Source organism: Anabas testudineus, chromosome 7 (assembly GCF_900324465.2).
Source record: "Anabas testudineus chromosome 7, fAnaTes1.2, whole genome shotgun sequence".
Classification (NCBI taxonomy): Eukaryota; Metazoa; Chordata; class Actinopteri; order Anabantiformes; family Anabantidae; genus Anabas; species Anabas testudineus.
The window spans coordinates 6352579-6368138 of NC_046616.1; the positions used below are offsets into that span (position 1 = coordinate 6352579).

General features: G+C 43.2%; 1 protein-coding gene across 4 annotated transcripts in view; it reads right to left on the reverse strand.

The window, feature by feature from the left end:
* Positions 1–15560, reverse strand: part of agrn (agrin) — a 217163-nt gene that overhangs the window by 27649 nt on the left and 173954 nt on the right. For all 4 annotated transcript variants that reach the window (XM_026366877.1, XM_026366875.1, XM_026366879.1 and 1 more), the window contains 6 exons: positions 12431–12865; positions 10059–10184; positions 6139–6266; positions 2853–2967; positions 1540–1659; positions 947–1354 (listed from right to left, as the gene is read on the reverse strand). In XM_026366877.1, coding sequence (XP_026222662.1) covers positions 947–1354; positions 1540–1659; positions 2853–2967; positions 6139–6266; positions 10059–10184; positions 12431–12865 — 1332 coding nt within the window. The remainder of the gene's footprint in view (positions 1–946; positions 1355–1539; positions 1660–2852; positions 2968–6138; positions 6267–10058; positions 10185–12430; positions 12866–15560) is intronic.

Genomic DNA, 15560 nt, shown 5'->3' on the forward strand with positions numbered 1-15560 from the left:
CACTCTACCTCAAAGACACACACTGATTCTCACCAGCTAATCCCCATCAAAGCAATTTGTGTCAATTATCTTAAGATGCAGCTGTGCGAGGTTTCGCCTCATCCCCAAAAATCCCAAAGTAGGGTAAGAGGAAGGAAACAAAAGCATTTTTCTTCTCAAGAAGGTCTCCTTGATTTATGATTTTCTTCGTGGTGCTGATTGGATTCTCTGCTGCGTTTGGTGAATGCCTCAGTGGTTGCTCACTTCTGAGGTGTTGAGCCTGTCTGAATCACTTGAGATAAGTTTGAAGCGCCGTCACTGAGAAGAGACATCGTCTCTGACTGAATCACACCTCAACTCTTTGTTTTCAAGTTTTAAAAAACTTTGGATAGAACTGACACTCTGATTGTTGTTGCCTTGTTGAGCTTTAAATGACCCGATAAAGCTTCATCTTTGACCACATAAGATTTCATTTGCATGTTCCAGCGCTAACTGAAAGTCATTACTCACACCACTACTTAAGGTGTCACTTTGCAGCCTCTTTGGGAAGCTACAGCTAGACAAAACTACTGCTTCACAGCAGGAATATGTTTCCGTATTTTCATTTTAGGATTTTTCCTTGAATATTTGATTTTTTATTAAAACAGTGTGTTTCTGCTACTTCATAATTACATTAAAACACTTGAGGATGTGGTTAGCAGTGATTATAGAACAGCTCAAATGCATGAATGGCACAGTGAAAAGTAAATGCCTAAAACCCTCTTAGTTGCTGCAAAATCACAGTAAATGTCAGCCTTTGGTGGTTTGTTTGAAACTGCTAATTGCAATAGTACCAAATTATAGAGAAAGCTAATTTTCTTAGATTAGAAATAAGCTCTAACTTTGAAACTTTTGATTTAAGAGTCATAACAAATATGGGAAAAGAAACAGTTTTTACTATGTAAAGAAAAAGAAACAGTCAGCTCACCCTTCTCACACACAGAGCCTCCTCGCCCGGCAGGGCACTTGCAGCTGAAGTCATTGCCATCGTCCTCACAGGTGCCCCCGTGGAGGCAAGGGTGGGAATCACATGGCTTCTGGGGCTTGTGGTGCAGCGAGCTCCTGCTGTGGGTGATGGTGGTGGCTGGGGGCAGTGCTGTGGTGGTGACAGGTGCCTTGGTGATGGCTGCTGTGGTGGTGGGGAGTGGTGTGGTGACCGGTGCTGAGGTCGTAGTGGTGCGCCTGCCATTGGAAGGCCTGCGGGTAGTGCCGGGTGGCCGACGGGTAATGTAGGGAGAGGTTATCGGGTGCCTGGTGGTAGTGGTGGTGGGAGCCGCTGTGGTGACCATCGCTGTCGTAGTGGTAGTAGTGGTGAAGAAGGGTCTGGAGGAGAGGCCTGACAGAACACGAGAGAACAACAGAAATTAGAAAAAGAGACATTAATATACGTTGAGCCTGCGGCCCTGAGATTTCCTATTCAAGACCCGTTAAAACCTTTGATAAATCACCTCATGAATAACTTAAAACCCCTTTTCATTTTATTAATCCCCACACACTCCTGCTAAGTCCACACTGTATTACCATAATTGGTGAAGCGAATATTCTGGTCCTCTGGCTTCTTCACGGAAATGCTGGTGTCTTTGGAGGCCTTCAGCTGTTTCAGCAGAGATCCTTCGATGTCTTCCACAGTGTATCTTGTATCTACAATAAACCAGAGGTTCAACCACTCAGGACAGGTCTTTAGGAAGCACTCCAAAACAAACGCAGGATTTGAGCTTGAGCCTGTTTTAAGGTACGCTGAATATTTCAGAATGCCCTGTATATGACAGGTGGAGGGTCTCCTGGGACTACTTGTCCTCCACCCGTCTCTTTTCTAGATGAATAGCTCTCATAACATTTGGCGCAGATGTTCGCTTTACAGGCCATGGAGGAGTGCCATTTAACCGCACCCGCTGCCCTATAAAAAGGATATGAAGGATGCTAAATGACACATACGAACAAAAAAAAGCAAGAAGAAAAGGAGAAGGTTTGTGTGATACAGCGACATGAAGGCCAAACATGATCAGATTTTGATCTGAATAATGATTCATGACCGTGATTTACACCGATGCACACCTTTGAAAATTTAATTTAACATTACTATTGTGTTAATTGGAACTGAAGCTATATTAAATAACCTTTCAATCTTTTTTAAACTAACAGCAGGTTCCAGACTCGCTTTCAATTTAGCTTCTGTTTTCTCAATATCACACGCAGTACAACTGAACTGTGCAGTAAAACCTAAGCAAAAGCCTCAAAACAGTCTCACAGGCAAAGTCGATTAAGGAAGTTTTTCTCGCACTGATAAGAGGTAAAAATCATCTTGTGATATTGTTAATGTTTTTTTAACGCCAAGACAAGCAAGAGACGACGTTGGCACAGAGAAGAAAAATTAACAAATGAGAATGAAGAAAACATTCCTTGCTTCACAACACTATGAGCCAAATAAAACTGGAAACTAGAAAGCACTCAGACATCACATACTTCTGCCAAGAATGCACAGCCCCTTTATATTTGTTATTTTATTAATAGAAATGTTTAAGATTTTTTAATTGAAACTATAGGCGAATATTTTAAACATAAAAAAATAATGAGGCTTTTGGAGAACACTGAAATCCTAGTACTGTTTTGAGATGTACAGTAACTAGGACCTAAACACTGTAGTAGTAAGCAGCAGTAGTAATACGGTGTCTTATTTATTTAAAAAAGTCATAATTAATTCTGGTTAATGGTGGTTTAACTTTTATTCCACTTTAATTTCAATCTGTTGAGTATTTCATGAGGCAGCTTGACTTCAGCACATACAGCACATTACTCTACAAGCTACTTTATAGTTATTCCAATATTGCTCTCACCTGGTTTGAAGTGAGCCTCCACAAAGGCCAGGATGGAGTTGCTTGGTGCCAGGTTACGGACACGAACGCTCATAAAGTCCTTGTGAACCTGTGACTTCCTGAACAACTCATTGAGCTGAAGAAGGGAGTGATTGGGAGGGCGTTGGAGGAGAGAACAGACAGAGAGGAGAAATGATAAATGAGGCTGGTAATGAGCTCTGTGCTATCATAGTAGTGAGTCCAATTCTGGACGACTGTACCATATCTCCAAGGAAGAAAGGCCGCCGCTTAAATTGGGGTGCCGAGAAGAAACCTATTGCGTCTGGGTGCACAAATTGACATTTAGCTACAGCCGTGGCATTAATTACAGGAACATGATTTCGGGAGGAGCTAAGATAAATGTCGTGCTACTCTGACATGTGCTCCTGATTGGTTTTGCTTATGATGTCCCCACTGTGCACATGTAGTAACAGCTAGAAAATCGCTGCGAGGTGGATTGACTAAAATATGTTTTAAACCAATAGTGATATTACAGCAGAATTAAGCTGCTTTTAGCCAAAAGTCTGAGTCAATATATATATCATCTAAAAATTACACCATTTTCATGCAACTGAAAAAGTAACACATAGTCCACCTAATGAATACTGTTCCCCCTTAATTTTGTCCTTGTCAGCATGGCGGTGGATTAAACGCATTCACACACTCGGTGTTCGAAAGCATTCAGAAACAAAAGGAAAAATCCTTGTCCTCATTTCAGCTGGTTAAAATCACAGCAGCCACACGGTCTGCTAACCCACTTCAGTGAAGCATCCAGTGAGTGGCCGTTCGTTCCCATTGTCCCCACCTCCACACTCCCCATTTGTGTCTCTCATTGTCCACAAAATTATGTTTTGATGCAAAATTCCCTCTTTTCTTTCATTTTTTTTATTCAATTCAGCTGCAAGTTTGTGGTAGAAATGATAAATAATGCTGATACTTTTTAACCAATCACAGTGATCCTTCCTCATATTCTCCTTCTCTCAGTTATCCAAATGTATTCACCAAATCACTAACACAATGTTGTGTTGCAGCAGAAATGTGTTGTGGCTTGGTTCTCTGTGTGTATGTTGTCTATCTGTGCACATCTTCTTCCTCTTTTCTATTCGGCTGTTCCCTTTCAGGGCTCGCCACTGCGAATCACCTGCCTCCATTTGAGCCTATCCTCTGCATCCTCTTCTCTCACACCAACTAACTTCACGTCCTCTCTCACTACATCCATAAATCTCCACTTTGAGTTTCCTCTAGACCTCCTATCTTGCAGCTCCAACCTCAGCATCCCTTTACCGATATGTTCACAGTCTCTCCTCTGAACATGTCCAAACCACCTCAATCTGGCCTCTTATCTCCAAAACATCTGACATGAGCTGTCCCTCTGATGCACTCTCTTCTGATCCTATCCATCCTCGTCACTCCCAAAGAGAACCTCAACATCTTAGGCTGTGCTACCTCCAGCTCTGCCTCTTGTCTTTTCTTCAGTGCCACTGTGTCTACGCCGTACAGCATCGCTGGTCTCACCACCGTCTTGAACTCCTTTCCTTTCATTCTCCCTGATACTCTTTTATCACACAACAGTATATCCGTGCACATCCTTGCACATATTTTCTGAGTGTGCCTGTGTGTGTGTGGGGGTATGTATGTGCTGGAAGATGAAGAGGGGGTGGTTGCTGTCAAGTGGCACACCAGGCTTCAAAGACACACAGGCTAAGAGCGTTAATGAGCACACGCACACACACAAACAAATTGCTGCGAGGTAGTAGATTAGGTCCCAGTGGGGGCCAGTGACACGATTCAACAGCTGGTAGATGTGTACCGTGTACACAGACATACACACATGTCCCCTTTTTCATCAGAGGAGAGAGGCCCTGGCTTGCCAGCAGAAATATTTTTTAAAGGTCCAAGATCTGATAGAAAATTAAATGTGGAGGAATTCAACCTGGGTAAACTGCCCAGACCAAAGAGTGATTACTGTACAGGCGCCGTCTGCCAACGCAACTCGCATTGTGACCATCCAAAACTTTTGACACATACTGTATCCAGAATTAGAACTGGTTTTTATCACAAAAAAAAAATGATTTGAAAAATTAAATCATAATAAATCTCACATGAGATTCAGCTTTCTGAAACTGCGAAACGTTTGGCAACCAATCAACAAATTAGTCTTTGCAAAAGTCTGCAGAGAGCTGTTAGTTATGTTTTTACAGCTCTCTCATTAAACTTGAAGAGTTCCTAGACGGCTCACATATGCATGCAGGGCCCGAAATTACAAGCATGAACCAAATTCTGTGAAAACTTTTAATTAATTAGAAATATACGTGAGGAAAATCTTCATCAGAATTCTTAATTTGATATTAAGGTTTGTGGACAATTATTCCTTAACCTTAATGATGGACTATGATCCTGTGAAGAGTCTTATTTTGTTCAGGTCTGGTTTTCAATCACTATATTCTTTTCTACGGATTGCCTGATGTAACACTATTCCCCTCTTATTAAAAATTAAATGTTAGACAGACTACATTGTATCTCCCTGATATGATATGCTGTATGTTCCTGCTCGACTGAAGTCAGTGTATGTTTTTTATCATTGCCTTTTTTCGATCAGATGTCTGACCAGAGAAATCACTCCAGTCCAGCGTGGCAGAATATTACACAGCAGTTTCAGGGGTGTCAAGTCTGTAAAACCCGCAATGAAAACTGCCTGAAGGAGCTGAAAGAATTTGATTAGTCTGGCTCTGGGTGAAGAGTATTAGTGTCTCTTGAAGCTCTGAATGTTGTTTCAGTAGCTTTTCCATGCTTGACAAAAAAGATTCTTGGAAAAATGCAAAATTCAAAGCAAAACTGAGCAGTGGCCACTGTGTTGTTGCTTTAGCAGCATTAATTGAGTTTTTCGGCCACTTGAGGGTAGAGGAACAAGCTGAAAATACAATATATGATATATTATCCCATTATAAAGTTTTGCTTTGTGTTCTGAGACTATTGTCAGCTTACATTTCCAGCAGACGCAGCAGCAACATTAGTATTAATTTGTGTTTCTGGCAATTTAATGAATGTAACCCTAACGCTTCCTTTACTTTTAAGTCTGTTTTGATTTCTACCAACACTTCACTGCACGGTGGAGTAAGCTTTTTAAATTCTTACATTTTTTGTTGTTAAAACCAGCTGGAAATGGTCAATGATCATAATGTTTACAGGGTTGATGAAAACAAAGAGCACAAAGAGGCTAAGGTTCTCTGCAGAAGTTAAAAACTTCACTTGCTCCAGCAACACTTACAGCGCCCTCTATGCTGCGGGCTGTCTCTCCAAACAGCTCCGACTTGGGGTCCTCCATCTCAGGGGTGTAGAAGATCTCCTGGCCCTCCACCTGGTCCAAATGCAGGAAACCACTGAACCTCATGGTAGCTGGAAGTAGAGAAGTAGAAGATCTGATACAGAAACATCATAGCTCTATTACTCAGTTCCTGCTGCCTTCACACAGTGCTCGTTTTGGGGTAGTGCCAGTTTTTGGGTTAGTGATGGATTGCGTGGCTGTGTGTGTTTGACAAGGGGAGGTTAGTGTGTGTGTTTCTGATTGTGTGGGGGCCTGGAGTTTGGCCATTAGAGGTGAACATAGTGGTAGTGAAAGAGGTGGACTGTCAGATATGAGAGAAGGAAGAAAGAAAGGAACAAAAACAGGAGGAGAGAGGAGGTGGAAAAATGGGCCAGTTTTACCAGACCGAGACTCGTCCCCAAAGCTGGCCGAAGCATGGAAGGCTGGGTAAAAAGACACACAAGTTAGACAGACACACAAATACATGAAAGAAAAACAACATACACACACTAAAGAGGAAACAGCCCACAGGCACTCTCAAAAGTGCCGTCTTCAGCAAAGTGAGAGCTTCCCTGTGCGACCTTGGGAGTTATGTTATCCAACATCTATCAAGCCACTATACAGTTCCTTCGTACTGCTGCCAGGGTGGAGAAGGTTTGAAATAAAGCTGAAAGTGGTGGGGATTTGTGCTTGTGTCTCCGTGTACGTGTGAGTGTGTGTTAGGTGAAGAACAGGGGGGCATGTGATGCGCTGGGCTTCCACACCGCTCGTAATCAGCAGAACAAATTGCCCAAATCAATCATGGCTGGCCCTGCCTGAGTAACACCGGGGAGAATGGGAAGAGCACTTGTATGATTATCGTGAAAGATAGCAGTAATTGTCTCCTTAATGCCGCCAGACCGGTGAGTGACACTGCCTGGTTAAAATTGCATGAAGAGGACAGCAGACACTGCCGACACGCACCTGTCCCATTCGCATTCCCTCCATCCCCCTTCATCTTTACAGTACATTTGCGGGCAGGACACATCGATTCAGACGTGACGGCAGCCATAAAATAGAGGCAAATGGGTGAGGTTTGGCCGATAAGACAAGGGGGATGAAAGAAAGAGACGGGACGGCGAGAAAGATCTGACTTTTAATCTGCCAAAAGACAAACATCAGAGAGGGTGATTTTCCAGCCCACTGCCATGACGGACGTAAAAAGAAAAAGAAAGTGATAAAAGGGAGGATGGAGCTATTTGACTATCAGATCCTAGTGAACTGTAAAATGTGATGGATTTGTCAGACTTCCCCTGGCATATGGAAGAGTTTACAGTAGCTGGAGTTTAGTGTGCTATTAACTTTCACATGAGCATTTGCTGGCCGTTATCTTTGATGCCATATAAATGGTATTGCCTTGTTTAAAAGTAACATATGGAGGTCATGCAGTGGTGCTTTTCAAAGACCCAGCTAGGTAAGGAACCACTTTAGGACAAAATCCCTTTATTTAAGGACTCAGAGGAAGAAATCAAAAAATCTGAGCAAATAAACCCAACATTATGCCCATGGTTAAATACTGTAGGGGTGTAGGAACAATAAGATAGATTTTTGTAATTCCAGTGAGTCAACCCTCACAACAGAACACAAAAAGGTTTCTCCTTGAGTGTGTGAACACCTGGACTAAACTCCACTTCAAGTCCCTTTACATTTTGATGTCTCAATAAAATGTGAAGATTGGAACATCGAACGAGTAGTCCTTTTCATTTTGAGACAGCCGGATGCATGTCAATAAACCGGACGCTACAACAAGTTGGAGGCCAATAGATATTCTAGCATGAGGGACATGTCATTTCACGTCTAATGAATGGGGGATCGGCTGAGCTCTGTTCAGGAGAAAAAACATCCACTGTATTGATCCGCCAACTGTGCCGTCTGCTTTTATTGGTAACACTTGAGCTGAATGAAGTATTGATCGCTGGTTTGCTGTCATTGTAGGCTGAGATAAATATTTACAGGCTTTAGTGGATTTGTTACAACAGTTGTCTTACAGCTAAAACCTGTTATACATGACACTTGGCCTTCATATTATGTGACTATGTGGCAGTGAACAGTATCCTGAAAGACTTTTGGACGTTCACTACCCCAGAAATCTAACTTTGTGAACTAATTTGCAAGTATTTTCAACTATGCCCTAGAGCCCCCCTGGGAACCAGGGAGAATCCCTGCTTTCACAATCAGTCAGACTAACATCGCTGGGACAAAAAGAGCGCGGATTTCAGCTGAGGTATGGAGGAAAAGAGAGACAGAGCAGCAAACGGAAGAAAGAAGCCCTTTATCTTTGTGAACCAAGTCTGGCAAAGGCACTGATTGGTACAACAGCACTTGTCGGCCTTTGGTAGTCTCTCAACTCTCTCCCTGAGCAACTCCACAGAGAAATGAACTGATGCAAGACTGGTTTGAGATTGACTGGGTGCAGGGAGAAAAAGGAGAGAGATATAGCACGAGAGGAAGATACCGAGCAGTGGCACTGACTGATAAAGGGAAGAGTGTGTGAGAGTGTGTGTGTGAGTGTGTGTGTGTGTGTGTGTTAGGGTGGGTGAGGAAAACACAAACATTGAAAGCACAGGGCCTCTAAATTATGATGTTGACTCTGTATCAAACCAAACTTCATTCAAAATTCTAGAGAAAACAAGAGAAAAAATCAAACTCGCTGAGGATAGAGCAGGGTCTGACTAACATCAGCGTCAGAGTGAAGTGAAGTGTTGTCAAATTGATGAACGTGAACTACTGAGGTCAAAATTAATGTTTCGCTGTTGCCCTGTGTTGTTTTTTAAGTTCCTGCTACTTGTGAATATGATCATTTACATATGAGGGAAGTGAATCATGAAAACACTCCTGCAATAAAATAATACCACCTGTTCATCTGATTGTTTAAGGCAGATGGCACAATATCACTATTCTGTAAGTAAATATACAGAAAAGACGAAAATAAACTGTGATGATTCTCAGTGTATCAAAAAATAAGGTAATAAAACTGGTGGAAAGAAACTGTTTGCACTGAAGACAGTGAACTGTACTGTACACATGAGAACAGTTAGTTAGCTGTTATGTCAATTCTTAACACAGCAATTTTAGGAACACCCTGGATTGTAATGCTTGTCTATACAAAGATGGTAGACATTATTATATGTAACAATAATTATTTATTTATAAACTATTTCTCTGCAAACCTAAGAACAGCAGATCGATTGAGTGTCAAGGAAAAACACTGCACAGTACTAAAGGGGGCAAAAGGTGGGCCATTTCTAAGCAGCAGAGATAGCAACCAAAAATCAGCATCCTGAATAATTAATGAGTTCATTGATATCGCTCTAATTTCTACAGAGCTGGAGCTGGGAGAGGCTCAGCATCAAGACTGGAAAACTGATAGATGCAGCAAAAAAAAAGCAAATTACTGAATTAGTTTGGCCATATAAATATCTAAATATCTGTTTAAATGATAAACAAAAATGCACAGTGTTACCTAGTTCGCTGTGCTTCCAGCCATATGTTGACCTACACTACTGTTAGAGTGACACTCACCTTCTCATCTTTCAAACGGAGATTTACTAGGAAAGCTTACTAGTGTAATTAAAACTGGCTCAAATTACAAAATGTTCAAACAGTAATGATAACTAATAGCTAAAACGTGCTGTAATAGACGCTCATTTATGTTATGAGACTGACGACAAACTGCAGAATGTTTTACAATGTTTTGCTTTTATCAAAAACACCAAAAAAAGAAACCGTCAATCTGTGGTGAAGATGGTGAAAATAGAAGACAGGAAAACAAAAATGCAACAACAGTCTAAAATTCAGGTAATCACAGAGGGGAGGGTGTTTCCTGAAGGGGCATATTGACTTACAGGGGCAGTTGGCGCCCTCTGGAGTGCTGGATGGTGTCTTGCCATCGGGGCAGCAGCCGAACTCTGTGTTGTCACAGGATGATCTGTCCTCAGCTGTGGGCACAGTGGTGCTTGCCACTGTGGGACCTGGGGGTGATACACAAGGGCTCATAATAATTCATGAAGCTTCAGAAAATTCATAAATTCAAACCAGCTTATCTCAAAGACCCAAAAGAGAGCTGTGTTTTAAAAGAGATTTTAGGCTCTGAGGACAGGTAGTCTTTCTAAGGTCACAACCTACAACCTTTGTTTGTTCTCAACTTGCTCCTGCAGATGATTGTGTGTTTTCAGCCTCCTGACTGGTGATGAGACGCTAACAGAGGCATCTGTCAGGAATGATTATATGGCATTTTCATGGGATTGATTTTACACCTGGAACTCATTTTGTCAGGGAGAGAACACATAATGGGCACTGTTGCCAGTCATGTCACACACAGAGGACTTTAAATGCGCAGAGGATGTGATAACTGTTCACTGCTGATTGGCTGATAGTTACCTTCAAGGCTGCCCAGAGAAAAAAAGAAAACACAGAGCCATGTTTGTGTTACGGTCACTGTATATCTGGCTATCTTTAAGACATAAAAGACATAAAAATGGCTGGGCTTTGTCATTCTGAGGAATGACAGTGTGAAACAGCAGTGAACCTCTGTCATCTCTAATGATGGTGCTGCTGGAGAGAATCTCTTGGTCGAAGCAGCCGTTTATAGCCACACAGAGATTAGAAATAATCGCGGAGGCAAACAGATAGAGGCTATACAAGTCGTAAAGACGTCAGACGCAAGGGATGTCCTTCTCAAGGACTCACGGTCAAAGGCGGTGAGAGGAGACAGGAGAAGGGAGGATAGGGAGAAGGGGGGCAGGAGGCTTGGGTTTATAGGGCATCTGTTGGCATGTGGTCTGCAGATTTACAGACGCTCAGCTGAAGAGGAGAATGCTTATGGGGGAAGAGGGCAGTGCACAACAGCAAGGGGACACTGCACGACTCCAGTGGGAGCCATGAGACTTGTTAAATAAGCGCACACACACACACAGACACACACACACACACACACACACACACACACACACACACAACAGCTACAGATAAGTACAGATATAAACAGAGGATGTATTCAAAAACACACAACTGTGACCTACTCACATTCATGTATATATTCAGTAATATGTGCTCACTGAATTAGATAAACGCAGCGACATAAGTAATAGGAGAACATCACACATACACACACAGACGCACGTAAAACAATTATGAAGAAACAGATTATGCAGATTTTATTATCCACGTTGAAATCTGCACTCTGCATTCTCCTAATCTGCTCACAGCCACAGATTGATGTTCACACTAACATGTCAGCAAATATGCACAATACATAAAATAAAAAAAAACCCGACATGCTTGGATACGCATTCATTCACACACGTATACACACAGCCACAAGACACCAGGTCTCCTTGGCAGACAAGCTACATGCACCTTGCGTCACTGAGCACTCTGGTCAAGCTTTGACAAGAGAATAAATCTTAGACTCAGGGAGAAGGAACAAGAAGGGAGGAGGAAGAGCTGAGGAAGAGCACACTGCGGCCACACTGCTCCATCAATCCTGTCCTGTTACTGCAAGCTGTCAGAAGAGGTGGACGGATGGATGCAAAACAACAACCAAAAAAATACAAAAAGAAAAATTGTGATTGAAAAGTCTCAGTCAACCCTTGTTGTCCAGGCACAGGCCTGGATTCCACAGCCGGCTGCTACGGGCGGGAGGGCATATCGAGAAAGATTGGAGACTAGTCATGTGACAAAGTACGAAGCCTCCACACACACTCACACCTCAACCTCCCAGTCACGTCAGCCTGTCAAGTCAGGCTCCAGAGATCCCCAGATGCGGGCCAACAGTTTCATCTGGCCTGCCTTGAGTGTATTTTACAGAGCCTGGGTTTGTTTTGCTAGCTGTTGAGAGTGAGTGTGCTGGTGCAATGGGAGAAAAGAGCATGGGTGATGTAGCAACAGTGAACCATGCAAATACATTCTTTTCTGTCTGAAACTGAGATATACATCGTATGCAAGTGGAAATGACACTAACAGCATCTGTTTACAAAGATTCTTCTTTCCCTGCTTGCCTTGCTTTGACATTTGTCTCCTCAAAAACAATTTGCATACAAATACAGCAGCCTCTGTGAATTTTAGTGTTACTTTGAATTAACAGATGATGGCATGAATATGTTATGATGTCAGCTGAGGAGAGTCTGTGCGTTTGTCCCACCCATTCTCAATAAACTACCCACACACCCCTCACCCCCAAGGACTATGGTAATGAAGTGAAAGAGCATGGATTTACCGACAAGATCCTCTGTCCCGCTGGCCTCCGTTGGGACGCCGCTACCTTCTTCCTCTTCTTGCTCCTCCTCTTCCTCAGTCTGATCATCCCCACTTGGCTCTCCACTGCCGGAGCCATCAGGGACAGTGTAGGTCACATGCCTGCTGCTAGAGGAGAAGGTAGTGGCAGCAGCGGCGGTGGACTTTGGTGGCTGGATGGGGATGGATTGGTGGTGGTGGTGGTGGTGGCGTGCTCGGTTGTAGATGACGGTGGGAGGGGGGGTGGTGGCTGGGGGCTGCTCAGTTGTCTCTGTCTCGGCCGTCCTTGGAGGTGGCACGCCAAACACCATATGAGGGTGCAAGGGGGCAGCGGTGGTGATGGCGGCAGCAGTGGTTGAGCTGGGGGTGGTGGTGAAAGGGTTGAGGGTAGGTCGGTCTGTCGCCTCAGAGATGGTTTCTGGTGGAGGGAAGGGCAGGAAGCAAGGAATGGATGAATGGCTGAGCAAAGATGGAAATGTTTGATTTTGCTTTGCCTAACTCCATTATAACCTCAAAAATTAAACCTAAGGCAATAAAAACATCAACCAAAGGCAATAAAAACATCATTAGCTGATAAAGCATAACAAAGCTACTTAATGATTATTACATCCTACCTAACTTTTTACCTCTGCATTTACTGATTAAGTCTTTTTAATCTTCTAACACTTCTCTAAAATGCACAACAGTGTCATTATTAAATCCGTGCTCCAATTTATAATTGCAACCACTGATTAAAAACCCAGCAATGAGATGTCAGGAATCTTTATCTGACAAACCAAAAGTAACGAAAGTGCACAGATGCAGATGCTGAGTAAATATGGGATATGCCAACAGCTGACATACTGCATTCACAGTAATATGTACCTCAGTGTGTCTAAGCTGCAAAAAGAGGGTTTAACCACTCTAGCTGGTGTCAATGCATAGTGTGCAGTGTGTTTGTGCTTGCGTATGAACACGTGGCTTGTATTTGCAGCCACAATAGGTATGTTTGTGTGCTGCGTGCATGTTGTGCCAATGCCTATGAATTATATATCCCTATTCAAATGCTGGCCTCCAGTAGCAAAGCTTTAATCACCAACAGCCAGTGCCTCCGGTGATGAATGATTGATAGAAATGGGGCAAAAAAAAAGGCGGCTTTAACTCGGGCTTCAAAGACGGCAGACTGCTGCTTGCAGAGAGCATGAGCATCCATCAACGCCACCACAAACATTCTACTGTCAACAGTCGCACTGAAACATGCACACACACAGCAAAAGATCACTCCAAATGAGGGAGAGAGAAGAGGCTCTCTGCAGAGACCATCATTACCAATGCAAAAAGCTCTGGTGCAAAAGGACAAACTGTCTGTGATAAAAGAACGATAAATAGGACAAAAACTCCTAAGGGGGAGAAGTGAGTTGGCAGAGAGATGCTACGTAAGTGAGCACTTCAGAGTTAGCCAAGGCAAGCAGGCGTGACAATACCGTCATTCCTCTTTTACTTCTTTACGTCCCACGAGTATAGACGTGTGTTAGTGTGTGGGTGAAATTAAAAGAAGATAAAAAAACCCTATACCGTAGATTTGCGCTTCATTAGGATTCGCATAACATTATGTGTAGGACTTAATTACACTGCTATAATCACGTATTTGATCTGCAATTATTCACAGAGGTGTGAAATGTGATACCTACTGAGACGGCAGAAAGCCTGAGAGACACACAGGGTGTCGACTCAAAGCTCGGCAGATATTTGTTGAGAAAGGGAGATGTGGAGTGGGGTGCACAGAGCAGTGATGCTATCACCAAGAATAGTGGCATGCATTGCCTTTCCTCATGGCTACACCTGTCAGTCAGGTGCCAAGCTTAGCGTCGGTCGGCTTGCTCCCTGGAAAGTGTGCTTGGGTGTGTGCATATCTCGAGCAGCGAGCTCTGGTGACATGGGATAAGAAAAGCAAAGAACACACGTCTGAAAGAAAAAAGAAGGACCAGCACCACATCATGTTTAGCTGATGCTTCTTTTAATCAGGTTTTACAGTGATTTTTTTTTCCCCATGGGTGGAAAAAGTCATTGTCATCTTGACTTGACTTAGCTGTGTACTAGTTGTTGAAAGGTAGTTATTAGGATTGTGTGCAGTGTCAGAGCAGGAGGAGGAAAAAGTAAAGAGACAAAGACAAGAGACAAACGGCCTTAAGAAAACAGTTTCAGAAACAAAAAAACAGCTTAACAAAGCTAGCAGTGGCAAAAAGTGGCAAAGAAAACAATAATGAGAAATTATTGCAGGACATGGAGATGGTGAAAGCAACAGACCCCTGACTAACACGCAGGCGGAAGGCTGCTGATGCCATATGTTGGCATTCGTTGCCAATTTGCCACAAACCTACAGGTGATAACACCATATGGGAGAGGCGGGTCATTGCCAACTTGGTGGCCATTTTCCCTCAGCGCCAGAATTTGCTCATCAGTCCAAATTCCCTCCCTCTGGTTCTCGGTACAGTAAGTCCTGCATTTTTTTTTTTATTGGTTTCTCAGATATCGTTTTATCTTTTGCTGAGACACAGCAAAGAAGCCAGGAAAACTCCTCCCCGTTCTCTTTGGCTATGCTGTCTCTAAGCACTGGGACTTCAGAGAGAGCTGGGTAACATCACAGTAAGCTGCAAGTTCTCTGTCACAAGCAGAAAGATTTGAAGAGCCTTTTCTGGAAGAATGCTAATTTGTATTTGCCTGCCCATCACTGGCATCAGCAGTCCTATTTTGTGACATAATATAAAGTTGCAACAGATCAATGATGTTTAAAAAAATCAATATTCCCTCATTTTTATAAGCCCTCGGCATTGCTCTCTTGTCAAACCACATAACAGCTCCGTGAGCATTAGCATGCCACAGCACTGTGGTTGGGCGTCTGGAGGCATTGCATGTAAACAGAGGGAGGGAGAGCAGGCAGGGCTGCATCGTGGTGAGGGGTGGAGGAAATGCTAATTCGCACCCAGCCACACGTGAAATGAGCTTGAGATCTAACCCCCAAGCCAACAGTAGCAGCAGAGCTGCTACCCGTGGTGCAACCGCATCCGAGAGAAGAAATTAAAAGATCCTCTGTGGCTGTCGGTGGGCCTGAGCGTTCGCCTGTCTGTTCCTCC